This window comes from Astatotilapia calliptera, chromosome 16, assembly GCF_900246225.1.
Source record: "Astatotilapia calliptera chromosome 16, fAstCal1.2, whole genome shotgun sequence".
NCBI lineage: Eukaryota > Metazoa > Chordata > Actinopteri > Cichliformes > Cichlidae > Astatotilapia > Astatotilapia calliptera.
In genome coordinates this window covers 33,779,606-33,794,304 of record NC_039317.1, presented here as the reverse complement: position 1 = coordinate 33,794,304, position 14,699 = coordinate 33,779,606, and the positions used below count along the sequence as shown (strand labels likewise).

The 14,699-nt window shown below is 44.6% G+C and overlaps 1 protein-coding gene across 2 annotated transcripts; it reads right to left on the bottom strand.

Moving 5' to 3' along the window:
* Positions 1-2: 2 nt before the first annotated feature.
* Positions 3-6,673, bottom strand: LOC113008130 (FAST kinase domain-containing protein 3, mitochondrial-like). Of its 2 annotated transcripts, XM_026145309.1 has the most exons (11): positions 6,394-6,673; positions 5,750-5,995; positions 4,685-5,498; positions 4,361-4,511; positions 4,051-4,238; positions 3,781-3,949; positions 2,821-2,906; positions 2,488-2,656; positions 1,192-1,261; positions 890-1,004; positions 3-623 (listed from the first exon to the last, which is right to left on the bottom strand). In XM_026145309.1, exons 3-11 carry the CDS (start codon positions 5,480-5,482, stop codon positions 474-476), a joined length of 1,896 nt encoding a protein of 631 aa, XP_026001094.1. In that variant the 5' UTR covers positions 5,483-5,498; positions 5,750-5,995; positions 6,394-6,673; the 3' UTR covers positions 3-473. The 2 variants fall into 2 exon arrangements, with proteins under 2 accessions (XP_026001094.1, XP_026001093.1); XM_026145308.1 differs by lacking the exons at positions 5,750-5,995; positions 6,394-6,673 and adding an exon at positions 5,597-5,731.
* Between the last annotated feature and the right edge of the window lie 8,026 nt (positions 6,674-14,699).

Here is a 14,699-nt window from a genome sequence, read left to right as displayed (position 1 = left end):
GGTTAGAGCCGTACCGAGTGCCATTTAATATTTCTCTTACTATTACTCACATAAATAGAAAATATAATTTTCAACAATAAATTAATAGCAGAATAGAAAATAGCTTTAAATATACATATTACCTGGCAATAAAGGGAATTATTACCCTACCCCAGCTGGCAGCAGACGCTCCACAGCATCTCAAATATTACTTATAGGTTCTAACAATGTTTGAGAAAATCTTTTAATGGAAGGGATGTGTATAATTTAAGTTCAGGTAAAAGTTTGTTATATGAGAACAGTAAAGAAACATTTTTGGAATAAATCCTCTAATCCAACATTCTGACACCGTGTCCGGATGTATGAGAGTAACAGATTACAGAGTACTCCCCGTCAGTCTGTCCATCCTTGCAAACAGACTGCCAGCAAATTCAGCTGTTGTGTTCACGATCCTCAGGTTTTGGCCTCTTTGTATCGTTGGTACCCCGAGCACATTACAAGCTGGTTTGTCTCACTGTGGATTTTTGGTTTAACTGGTTCGCTGCTTGATTGTTAAACTTGGATACAGCAGGAAAGATCTTGTCGTGAAGATACTGGATCTGTTCCTCTTCAGTTTGCAGTTTCTCAAACTCAAAGTAAGGGATCTGTTAGAGCGACGAGACGAGGAAGAAAATAAATACAGATCAGCTTTGACATTTTTGACCAACACAATAAATATAAAACTTTAAAGATATGATGTTAACATGCCAAAAAGAGAATTTAACAGTTCATTTCAATGAGCAACAATAGCATTAAGTTTAAGTTGGTCCTCTCAGTTTACAAAGAAGAAACTTCTAACCACAAAACAAAACTCTTACATTTTCTATCCGGTTCAGTTTCACGAGTATCTTCTGGGGTTTTTCACACTTACCTCCACCAGCTCCACGCCCATCCTCTGCAGGTGTCGTCTCTTTGTGACTTCCTTCCCCAGCAGGTGTCGTGTGTTGGTGCAGAAACGGTTTGGATCATCCAAACACAACACAACTCTACACGCGCACAACACATGAAGAAAAGCTTAATTACTCACTTAATTGTTGTTTTAAACAAAACAGGGCTTCACATTTTCAGCTGATTCAAAATCTAAAGCATGTTTAAGCCTCACAGGTTGGAGGCACATTTTCTTACAATTTATTGGAAATTTGTTGAAACGCTCAGAGCCAGATCAGTTCTTACCTCTTGTAAGTGTGATCCCACTGAGACGGAGGCAGAACAAATCCACTCTCATCCAGGCAAATCTCCACATCTTAACAAAAAGGAAGAAATGGAAAAAACGAACTTCTCGTCACAACACGATCTATCCCAGCACGCAGGTAATACACTCACGGGCTACAGCTCTTATCTCACATATCTAATCAGCCAATCACATGGTAGCACCTCAGTGCTTTCAGGCTTACAGACAACTGCTGAAGTTCAAACTGAGGTACCCCTGAGCAAGGTACCGTCCCTACACACTGCTCCCCGGGCGCCTGCTTAGTGGGCTGCCCACTGCTTCACTGAGTGAATGGGTCAAATGCAGAGAAAAACAAGTAATTTCCCCATGGGGATCAATAAAGTATCCATTATTATTATTATTATTATTATTATTAGAATGAGAAAGAAAGGTGAGCCAAGGAGCTTTGGAGGTGTTATGTTGCTGGGGGCAGACGTGCTGCTCTGAGTATTTTCTATTATTCATTTTCTCATCTCTAGTGTTTACAGAGGGAGGTTTGAAATAGAGGAGGGCGGAGCAGGTCTCTGCGTAAATATGTTTTATTGATATCAGGGGAGAATAACACGACTGCTCCTGGTTTACAGGAAGGCATAACTAACTCAAATAACCACTCATTCCAACCAAGGTGATCATCTCTGTGAAACCTGGAAGCTGATGGGCTTCAGCACCAGGAGACCAGACTGAGGGCCTCTCCTGTGAGAAACACAGGGCTGAGTTTGTTGAGTTTCTGCTACAACATCCAGAAATTTGAGTAAAGAACATGAAAGCATAGATCCGTCCTGCCTTTTATCAACAGTTCAGCCTGCTGGTGGCGGTGTAGTGGTGTGGGGTGTGTTTAAGTACCAACTGAACATCGTTTAAATGCCACAGCTTAGCCGAGCATTGTTGCTGACCTTGTCCATCCATTTATGACCACAGTGTACTATCTCCTCATGGCTGCTTCCAGCAGGATACAGGATACAAAGCTCAAATCATCTCAGACACGATGAGTTCACTTTACTAAAAAGGCCTCCAGTCTCACAGAGAGCCTTTGGGATGTGACAGATTGGCAGATTGGCATCAAGGACGTGTAGCTAAATGTTCAGCAGCTGTGTGGTGCTCACATGGTGACCAAAATCTCTGAGGAAACTTTCCAGCACGAGGGGGCCAACCCAGACTGTACCTAACAAAATGTCCAGTGAGCGTGTAATAAGCATGAAAGTCAAATACCTGAGCTGCAGGTACTGTGATGATGTGTCACGTGTCCTGTTGTAGCTTACCTATAGTGTATCCACCATGAATCATTCTGGTGGAGTAAAATGTGCCCCCCAGCAGCTGTGCTAGAGGACCTTTGACCTGTTTGTATAAAAGACGTTCCATTGGTGTCTCAAAGGCCTGGCCTGCTGAGGAAAACCTCTTCACGTGAAGAAAGAAGGGCAGTCTGGGACCCTGGCGAGGAGAGCAGTAAAGACAAATCACTCCTGTTATCGAGGAGCCAACGCCTTCTTTTTGTTTTCGAGTTAAATGAGAGCGTTGTGGTTATAATTCACCTCTGACAGTCAGAACTCGTGTTTACAGTATGAAAAATTATAACCCTGTTCACAGATTCTTACCCAGTAGTATGTGCACTCTAACATGGTGGAGAGGTGGAGCTGTGTCAGCTGCCCCAGTGTGTTTTTGTCCAGTGGCTCCCCCTGTGCTGCAGGACACAGAGAGCTTACATCAGAGACACCGCGTAGCCTTGTGGGTAAATACAAAGTCCATGCAGTTATATGTGCAATATATTCTTGTACTGTAAAGAAGTTGTTTTCTATTTTTTGACAGCTAGCAGAGAAACTAAGATCCATCCATTTTCTTCCACTTGTCTGATTCAAAGCTGGGCTGGAGCCTATCCCAGCGTGCATGAACCATTTACACCTACAGCCAATTTAGAATGAACCTAACAAGCATCAGGTGGTTCAGACTGTGGGAGGAAGCCGGAGAGCAGAAACTCCACAGACACGGTGAGAACATACAAACTCTGTGAGCTGACGGTGTAACCATCACACCACGGTGCTGGGGGCGATCGTGGCTCAAGAGTTGGGCGTTCGTCTTGTAATCGGAAGGTTGCCGGTTCGAGCCCCGGCTCCGACAGTCTTGGTCGTTGTGTCCTTGGGCAAGACACTTCACCTACCGCCTACTGGTGGCGCCAGTGTCCGGCAGCCTCGCCTCTGTCAGTGCGCCCCAGGCCGGCTGTGGCTACACTGTAGCTGCCATCACCAGTGTGTGAATGGGTGGATGATTGTGTATAGCTTTGGGGTCCTTAGGACCAAGTAAAGCGCTATACAAATACAGACCATTTACCATAGCTGACACCTAACAGATACTTCTGCACTAAAATAAAGTGACAGCAACAAGTGAAAATGTTAGATTAAGGAAACAGAAGAGTGTTTCTCAGCCAGAGTGTTTAAGCAGCAAATAACAGACATCATCCCTCTCAGACAGGAAATATGGAAACACCCAAAAATGAACAGTGACAGACTTTTTCCTCTCCTCCTGCTTTTCACAGTCTGAAATAAAAGCCCGGCGCGTACCTTGCAGCTTCTGTAGAAAGTGTGGGCTGAATACTTTGGTCATGTAGTTGAGAGGGAAGCGTTCCAGGTGGATGCAGGCGTGCATCACGTCAACCAGCGAGCGAGGCTGGAACTGTGAAAACCTCTCTGACAAGATGCTCTCCAGCTTCTTAAACATCTGGCTGGAGCACTGATGAGGAACAGAGCAGTGACACATTACAGCAGATTTGTAATAAATATGCAAAACATAGGATCTGTTTATAAACTCTGAGAATATGAGAAAACCTTCACCTGTGGCAGGTAGTTGAGCCTCCCCATCGCAACAATTTGTTTGGCTATCTGAAGGGTGGTGTGGTTCTCAGCGTGGCGTACAAAGTTTTCAGCCACAGCCTCAAAGAGTGGCTCAGAACGGCACCTCATCTGCACACAATACTCCACGATGGCACCGATCAGCTCTGGATCGCACTTCTCCAGCCTCCCTGAGACAGAATGAAAACTTATTTTCTGGTCTTTTATTTTTTAATACACAAATAGTGAAATCTGATCAGAACAGTCACAGACGCACTGACTTAAGTGTATAATAAAACTATAAAAAACACACCTGGCAAGTGTTTCTCCATAGCCGCCACGAGCTCTCCATCATGCTGTTCCAGAGTCATTAAAGCAGTGAGTACCTTCATGATTTCATCATCACGAAAAGCTTTAAAGACCCGCGATGCCCTGTGACTCAGCCTCAGCACCAGGGAAACAGCCTGTGAAACAAGTATTATATGTTCTCACGTTACTTCGTGTAAAAGCATTAAATATTATTATTATTATTGTGGTTCTTAAATGACAGAGATTAAAATTTGTGGATGTTTAAGTGACAGCTGGTTTGTCATCACGAATCAAAGACAATCAAGGACGATGCTGCTGCTGTGTCTACCTGTGTCTGCTGTAACTTCAACAAGGACTGCAGAATATCACTGACTTGACCGGCTTTCAGCCGGTGGACCAGCCTTCGTGTGTCTGTGTGCAAAGCAGACAGGATTCGGGTCTGCTGCTGGCTGGCAGGCTCACAAAACCGCGTCAGCAGGGAGTAGACCATGACAGCCTCACTGGGAGAGACGACATCCTCCTCCACAGCAGCGCACACACAGTCCAACACCTCTGTCAGCACGCGTGACCGGCGGCCTTCCAGGGCGCACACCACCTCACCCAGGCGGCAGAGTTGTGCCACCCCGATGTCCCTGTTGGAGAGCAGCTCCAGGCACTCATTCATCAGTGTGAGGACTGGAGGGTTGTGGGCTTCCAGGCCAAACTCAACACATGCTCCAAGTAAAGAGGCCAGCCCCTCTGCCCTGTCACTGCGGGGGAAAGCTTGCAGCCTGGAGCACAGTTCAGCGATGACATCCTCTTCAAACAGAGACTGAATATCGAAGAGAGCAGCTGCTTTACTCTGTGGTTTGGTATATGGGATGTACGGAGAGAGGGCTGCTCCTGGTGCCTTTTGAGGTGCTGTGCGTCTTCCAGTCCGGTCCCAGCTCGGTCCAGTATCTCTTTTCCTCAGTAGTGGAACCGCAGCTTCGCTCATCAGTTTCAAGTCTGTGCCGCGCGTAATTTGGAGACATCGCGCTGTGTTGCTGCCAAACTCCACACTTGTGCGTTTTCGCACTGAACCACAATTTAGAGGAAAAGGTGAGGCCGCCCTGACAGAGGCCAAGAGGCACATCAAGGACTTCATTTCCCCCCGAAAGATCCTGAGTCAGAAAACCAAAGAAACCCCTCTGTCAGTACAGATGACAACTTCGACACTCAACACACAATCATTATTGACCTGACGGGCGAATCTACTGACGGGAAAAACATCAGCGCAAACTCTCAGAGCGACTGCAGAAAAAACAGCAAAGTTAAAAGTTTTCAAAGAGTCATAAAATGTGTTCACTCTGCTGTGAGACGTGCTACAGAAACGAAATCCCTCCTGCTTTCTGTCTGATTGCTGATTACATACCGTCAGTCAGGACCACAGGCTGCTCCTGCTGCATGTTACAGAACTCCCCTTCAGTGTTTGGTAATGAGGTTGTGTAAGGTGCCATGTCTTTGCATGTGCTGCCACACCGTAGTCACACCATGTACTGCACGCTGACTGCACGGTACATACTCATATCGCCGGGTTAGTGGAAATCTGGCGGGGGACGTCCTCCCACGGGAAATTCATGAGCTGTGGCTGGCCGTCTACCCGTGGACACGTCCCAACCTGTCAGAAGATTTTATTCTGATATTTAACAACTGACCAACAAATCTGTGTCTGCTTGGAAGCACTTGTTAGTGTTGTTTCCTATAAACGTTTTTTGAAGTCTGAGATCCGTTAAAAGGTCTTACTGACTGAAATTCTTCACAGTCTTAAAGAAAATGACAAATTCACTTAAATTCACGGGGTGAATAAAATGTGAGATTCTGGTCTCAGACTCTTAGTTCCTCTGACATCTTGAATTATTTCTAATTTAGAAAATGCTTAAAATAACTGACTTTGGCCCAAAGCCTTTGATACATGTTACTTATTGTTCGAAATTATGGTAATTTTATCACAGTCAGCATAAAGGAACACACACACACACACACACACACACACACACACACACACACAATTATGACCTCAGGTCAGAGCAGCGTTCAGGGCCAGGGTGAAAGCGCCCCCAGGACACAGATCTAATTCTGGGGTCAGTTAAGAGGTCCACAGCTGATGACCGGAGAGATGTGACTGGGCTATAGACACTGAGCAAGTTAGCGAGGTGCTGGAAGCCAAACCACTGAGAGCTTTACGACCTAACAGAAGGATTTTAAAAGTAATTGTGCGTCGAGCTGGGAGCCAAAGAAGTGACTTCAGTACTGCAGTACTGTGGTCACATGTCTGTGTAGGTGTGAGGACTCTGGCTGCTGCAGGTGATTTGGATCATCCAGCAAACAGAGTCAGCTGTTTGCTTTAGGTCAGGATGCGTGGGTCGGTCAAAGATGACGTCATAAGTTCAGTTTCTCCCGGAGCACGATTCATACAGTTGTGTTTCTATTCGCTGACGCACAGGTATAACACGCACTGTGTAGCGTGCTAATGCAGAGCTAAACAGTGGAAGCTGTCTGATGATCATCTTGGGGAAATATTACTGTTATTTTACCCAGAGAGATTTAACAAATAAAGTGTTATTAGGCTCAGATACCCGGGTGTTTTTTTACAACAGTGGCCTTTACTAGGGTGACCATAGTTTGATTTCCAAAAAAGAGGACACTTGGCTCAGTCATGATGAAGAACTTTAACAATACTGTTTGCTTAAAGAAACCTTAACACATTTAAACAAGTCAACAAGGGCACAAAAACCCAACTCAAAACCCTCTGGAATTAAATAATGGTACAGAAATAAGGCTTCATCATCTTTATAAGAAAAATTACCGGGACCGTACGAGGGAAATTTATTTTTGCAGTTTATCTGAAAAGCTCCACTTGCGCTTTGACGACTTTTAAACATCATCAGGGGCGCGCTGTCTGTCCGGTCTGTGAGTCTGTGAGGGGTCAGAACGATGACAATGAGACCAAACAGACCGAATTAACCCTGCTGCTGACTCTTGTCTCCACAAGATGGCACCATGCACAAAGAAACGGACCCCAAAGTCTGAGTTTGTGTGGAGAGTTTCGTTCAGTCACACAGCAGCATATGCTGTGCCTGAAATTAGAGCATGAATTAAACTGAAAGTCTCTGCATTTCTGAACTTGTAATAATATTTGCAACAAATTGTTGTTAATTTTCTTGTTAGTGTATTTTTTTTTCTGACATCTGATCTGTTTGAGAAGTTCAACATGAGGATGTGCGTCTTAAGAAAAAGTTTGTGAGTGGTTTAATAAGGCAGAACAAAAAATCATTTGTGTCTCTATCTTCAAGGCAATCTGTGTGTGTGTGTGTGCGTGTGTATGTGTGCGCGCGTGCGCGCACGCGTGTGTATGTGTGTGTATGTGTGCGTGTGTGCGTGCGTGTGTGTGTGAGAGGGAGTAAAACCCATCTGGCTGGTCCTTCTATCTCTTTGCAAACAGGCAGCAATACCACAGGCCCTGTGGACACGAGCTGGACGAAGAAGAAAGAGCCAGAAGACCCGGAGCTTTCAAATGGTGAGGAGGGCAGAGCAGATAAGATCTGCTATAATAAAGTTACTGTTCTGCCAGTAATGCTGATGAATCACAGTGAACAGTCACTGAGACTCTCTGTGTTTGTCGTGTTTTGTAAAAAAGTGAAAGACTGAATTCACATTCGAAAAGTTTTTATTTCTTATGAAAATCTTGATGAAAAAACTAAACTGTAGGTCGTCTTTGCAACAGCAGCAGCAAAATATCTGGAGGAGGAGACGCCGGTGATCCAACTCATTTCATCATATAAACCACAATCTTACAACCAATGACTGCGTTAAAGATTCAGAGACAGAAACGTCCTTGTGCTTCAGAGTGAAACTGCCAAAAGTGTTGGAAACTTCTAAAACCGTGTTCACGCAGTGGGACCACATGCCACCACACACATTCATCTGCTCCATCCGTGTACCCACAAATGCACATTGTATGGGAATAGAATCCCTCAATGTGTTGACCAAATCTAATCTAATAATCAAAGTTCAGCAATGATGTTATCATTACTCACAAATGGATGTGACGCATTTGGAGAGCATATACTCTCTCCCAGTCTTACCGGAGTTCTGCTGTTATTGGATTAAAAAGAACACAGTCCAAATGGTTATCCTCCAGCAAATTAGGAAAGTTTAGTAGTTCTTCATATCTATAATCAGCTGCATGGAATTTATTATAATACATTCAGAGGCCCATTTCTGGGGATTAAAGTACTTTGAGATGTAAAAACAGATTAAAAAGATCACTTTAGCTGTTGGACAAATTTATCAGACCATAAAAACAAGAAAACAAAAGTATTTTGGGAAAAATAAAAAGTCTATTTTTATTAATTATACCTGGATTTTGTTGAGAAGTCTGAAAACAATCAAGCTACTAAATGTCAATTAAACAAGTGTAATCTTAGTCTAAAAATAAACATGTTTTACTTTTTCTTCAGCTTTTTGTGAGATGCTTGTTTAAAAATTAATAACAATAACTGATTAAAAAGCTTGAGCAAACCGGTGGATTAAAACCTACAGAAACTGAAAAGTTAGTTCAGGGCAGCTGTGACATAATCCTGACAATGTGCGGTGGTCTGAATGTGTACAGCGCTGTATGGGTGGTAAGGTGCAGGATAACGCCGTCATCCTGCACGACTGAGGAACATAGTGAACCGCAGATGACGAAAGCTCACATCTGGCTTCCTAAAGGTGGATTAATTCAGCCACAAGCCTACCAAAATAAAATCTAGTCTCCTTAGACTTTCAAAGTAAAGTCATCATCATGAGGCAGTCCTCCTCCCTCAGGACTCTGTGGAGGCATCTGGAGGACAAGTGTTCATCTACTGGTCAGAAGGTCAGTGGTTCGATTCCTGCAGCCCACGTGCAAAATACCGAATCCCGATGCTTCCTGTGGAGTGAGTTTGTGATAGAACCAAGTTTTATTCTGAGCAGAGAATAAAACTGTGTCATCATCAAACCAAAGCAGGTGCAGCAATTTCTATTTAAACAAAAGTCATTTAAATTACTTGCATCATTCTCCATCCATCCATCCATTTTCATCCGCTTTATCCGAGGCCGGGTCGCGGGGGCAGCAGCCTAAGCAAAGAGGCCCAGACCTCCCTCTCCCCAGCCACCTCCTCCAGCTTATCCGGGGGAATACCAAGGCGTTCCCAGGCCAGCCGAGAGATATAATCTCTCCAGCGTGTCCTGGGTCTGCCCCGGGGCCTCCTCCCGGTGGGACATGCCTGGAACACCTCACCCAGGAGGCGCCCAGGGGGCATCCTTGTCAGATGCCCGAACCACCTCAGCTGGCTCCTTTCGATGTGGAGCAGCAGCTGCTCTACTCTGAGCCCCTCCCGGATGGCCGAACTTCTCACCCTATCTCTAAGGGAGAGGCCAGCCACCCTTCGGAGGAAGCTCATTTCTGCCGCTTGTATCCGCGATCTCGTTCTTTCGGTCACTACCCACAGCTCGTGGCCATAGGTCAGGGTAGGGACGTAGATCGACCGGTAAATTGAGAGCTTCGCTTTTACACTCAGCTCCCTCTTCACCACGACGGACCGGTGCAGCGTCCGCATTACTGCAGCTGCAGCCCCAATCCGTCTGTCGATCTCCGGCTCCCTTCTCCCATCACTCGCGAACAAGACCCCGAGATACTTGAACTCCTCCACTTGGGGCAGGAACTCATCCCCGACCCGGAGTGGGCACTCCACCCTTTTCCGGCTGAGAACCATGGCCTCAGATTTGGAGGTGCTGATCCTCATTCCCACTGCTTCACACTCGGCTGCGAACCGTTCCAGTGCGAGCTGGAGGCCCTCACCCGATGAAGCCAACAGAAACACATCATCTGCAAAAATCAGAGATGAGATTCTGAGGCCACCAAAGCGAAAGCCCTCCACCACTTGGCATCATTCTCCAGTATTTGTATAACTTCACCAGATAAAAGGACATCAACCCTGTTTTCACTTGTAAATGCTATAACTGCTTTGATTGCTCATACCGAGGCTGCCGGCTCTGGATGGCTTTAGCCTCGTTAGCTTCTTTGAAATGTCTGTGAGTAGCAGGCTGAAGGTGATTTAGTGTCTGATTAGAAAAGGTCATTACCTGCTTACTCGAACCACAAGTCAAACCCATCACCATCAGTTCTGCAGATTTATAGATGATTCTTCCAGATAGCTGGGAGATCCAAGTGTCTGCAAACTGTTATGATCCAAATAATGTGTCAAATTATGACAGAGTTATGGAGCTGACACTTGGCAAACACTAAATTATACAGCTTTTGTTGACTGATCGTAGACAGGGTTTACTTTCATTACTTGCTCTAACAAGAACATTTTGCATAACTTCAGTTCTTTCCTCTCTGAAAACAGACTTTCTGCTCCTGGACATGTAAAATCATGTGGCAGCAGGAGGTATTAATATTTTATACTACAATCTCTCTCACACTTTCAGTGTGTGTGTGTGTGTGTGTGTGTGTGCCAGTTATGAAGGAATTTCATGAACATGCCTTTCTCCTGGGGATTCCAGGGATGACTGTGGTTTGTTTTAAAAAGGTTAGGACCATCATGTGTTTCTTATTTAGACCTAATTCTCGTTGTCAAATAAAATATTAGTCCCTGTGGGATTTCAAATCATTTTTCGGTCATAATCACCCGGGAATGTGTTTCTGGGGACGAGCTTTGTGAGCAAGGTATTTTTCTCTGGAAAAACAAAAGGGTACACGTGTGGCACACAGAAAGGAAAAAAGGGAAGGAAAAAAAGAATCACATCCAGAGATAGGTGGTGCATTCTGGCAGACAGTAGGAATCTATTTCACGCCCAAATGAAAGCAGTGTCAGAGGGGGAATGTGTGTGTAGCATGTGCATGAGAGGTGTGGCAGGGCAGGGGTTAGGCCTGTTAGCTTGTCCTAGGTGGAGAAGGGTGGGAGGGAACACTTCATAATCGAGACCAATGTTCTTTTACTTCAATTGATGACAGACCACAGGGGAAAACACAGCTCGATGCACACACTTTTCCATTTAGCATTGTTTCTGTTCTGATGATCCTTGTAGGACACAATAATACGACACAGCAACCCAGTCACAAACATCTACGAGTCCGTGCACGAGGCATCCAGCACAGAGACGAGTCAAACACCCACGCAGGCAAAGCTGCTGTGATGTTTAGCAAGTACGATGTTTGCAAAGTTTAAGCCAGTTAGCATGTAAGCATGATAATACTTGCTCAGTACAGTCTCATAGTGCTGTGGGAGCATCCGAGCCGTACACTGGAGGAAACTTTCATTCTGGACAACAGTTGTAGCTTGAACTTCCTCAAAGTTTACTATGGCAACAACGGTTGTAACTGCTGTTTGTTTCTCATGTAATCTCCAGGGAGTCGTTGAAATGAAACGTAAATTTAACGAATATTTAGATGAATCAGAGCCGGCTGTTGAACAAAACTAATCTAATAGGTCTGATCTTTGAACAGCTATTCAAAGATCAGACCTATTAGATTAGTTTTGTTCCAGCTGTTCATATGTATCAGTGTGATGTGCGGTGAAATAACAACGCACAGTGTTGGAGTTTGGGGTCAACAGAGGAAGCATCGGGACACCTAAAGACGTTTGGCCTACGACGCTGAGTCAGACGCCCATCGTGTCACCAGTAAATGCCTGCCTCCACTCTGCCACTCGGTTGTTCCCCAACTGCAAAATATCTTGTACAACAAAACTCATGTTATAAGTTTAATGTAATGACTAAAAAATGCACTGCTGGCAGCTTTTAGTGAAGCTCCTGTATCTATCAGGGCGTTCTCCATTGTAACACTGATCTAAGTCCCTACAGATGTATAATACATGCTGGAAGGACATGTCGCATATCTCCATACTGAGCTATGTGATTAAGATGAAACAGGGAGTGAACTACTGAGATGATGCCAGCCCGAGGAAAGACGGAGAGCAGAGTCGACTCAAACTAGAGAGCAGCGTCGACTCTGTTGGTGAGCATCTGTGTAAGTGTCTTTGTGCCGAACCCTTGCTGTAAAACTAACAAGCAGAGATAAGAGAAACATCGGTAGCCTAGTCACCAGAAATCCCTGTTATCCAGTGTCTGCCAAAGCTTACATGTTGTTGGACGGATTAAATATTGAGCAGGCAGTCACATGACTTCACTCTATTTTAGGTTAAAACATTGGTTTCGCTGAACTGTAGTTCTGCTGAAATGACCCGTTTTCCATGTCAACTCTATATGCACATCTGTAAGGGGTGAAACACAGAACTTCAAAATACCACAAATTATTCAAACAAGGTCACTAGAGGTCACTTCAAGGAGGTCAGAGGGCTTTGGCCGAGCCCGTAGCGGTTAAAAGAGACAGACGTGTCAATGCTACACATCATGTACAATATGAATCTACTGTATGTGGGCTGAAGGCCATCTGGTTGGGGGCTGTGCAGTGTCTCCTCCCAGCAGGCAGCTAAAGCTGAGCCAAGACCCCAGGCCCAACACCCTGCTGGACTTTGAAATCAGATCTTTATTGTCCATAAAGCCTCAGCCAAGTATGAAGAATCAGCCCTCCCTAACAAAACACACTTATCCAGCAGAGCGAGGGGCAAGATGAGAGAGAAAGTGGGGCAGAGAGAGTGTGTAAGGTGGGTGAGATAACACCCAGTATAAAGCACAGTTCAATTGGCATGCTTATGCTCGCAACTATGCTGCAGTTATTTATAGATCATTGAGAGATAACTCAATTTTCATAACTTTCTAATTTTGTTGTGGTTGGTTCCAGCCGGCATATCAATGCAGCACTCTCCACGCAGCACAGCTCTGTCTGCTAAAACATCACACCATGTTCTGTTCCTGCCACTGGAGGCCAATTATCTGCTTCAGCGTGACTATGTGTTATGTGAGCTCCACAACCGAGAGGAACGAGGCAATGGAGACACGAAGCCTTACAGCTCAGCTAATGATAAACAAAACTTTCTGCAATCCGTATACGTTTGTCACTCCACTGGCAGACACCTTTCAGTTACAATAAAGCAATGAAAAAATACTGTTGCTTTGGTTAGATGCATTCAACTCTTTTCTTTGTGTAAGTAACAAGTTTAAACAGTTAGAGGTGCCAACATATCACTTCTGAGGAGTTGTGGATGCCAGAAAACACGGATAACATCAGGCCGAGCGAGGCCAGGATGTGAGACAGAAGCTGAACGGATCAGTCAACAAAGTCCGTTTTGAACATTGTCTCAACAGTTAGAAAAACATCATTAGCTGTGCAAGAAGGCTGAATCAAATTAACACTAAGTTCCTGCTAATCTAATATTGCCCTAAGGTATTCTTCACACTGGTTTGCTGCGCTGCTGTTTGTACCAACTTGCTTTTTCCACTGCAAATCACTATCACGTCATATGAACTGTCAACCCAGCGGAATAAGTTTGAAGTGTCTGCCTGTTACCTCAGAATGGCTTCACAGACACGATGGTTTGATCCACCGTGGAGAAACAGACTGTTGTAGACCAGTAGCCTGTAAATATACTGGTGCAGCTTTACTGTGAGTTATCAGAATATCAGAGCTGTTATCACAGATCTGAATTTTTGATGCAATGCATCATGTCTGACAATAACAGCGCTGTCTGGAAAGGAGAATCACAAAGGTTCATCGCTGAAGCAAACTGAACCCAGGTTGCACTGATCTGATCGTGCACGTAATCAATAACCCACTCTGACTATAAAGCGGCAGAGGGAATGACCAGCTTGAGGTCATCACTTGGAAGCCATAAGCATGAAAATCTTCACCATCACTAAATTGCACCTGACAGATTTTGGCACAATCTCAGCCAAAGTTATTGGGAGGACAGTCTACTGCTGAAGGAACCCGAGAGACATTTCTGACCCACTTTGGGCATCTACAGTTTTGAGGAATCCATCTTCATCTGCTCTCTCTCTCTCTCCATCAGTGATGGGATTACAGTATGAACCGGCAACGGCGTCTGAACCCAATCAATATGAGTCAAAAATCAACTGGAGCTGTATTTACTAGACAACTTTCTCGTTTAATTTTCTTCATCGGACAGAAGCCAGTGCAAATTTCTTAATGTGTTATTAAATGTCTATTTCCATTGCCGACTATTATTAAATAACTACAAAGAGAAAGGGAGCATGACTAAAACTGCTGCAGAACAAATGTGTGCAATGTTCATTCTGCATTTCCAGATGTTTGCTGTGTGAACATTAAGAATATTAAAACAGTCACAGTGAAACTTATCTATTGTGAGTTAATCCATCTGATCTTTTAATTAATAACGTGTTGATGGGCTCTGATTTTGTGCAGCTTTTCATAT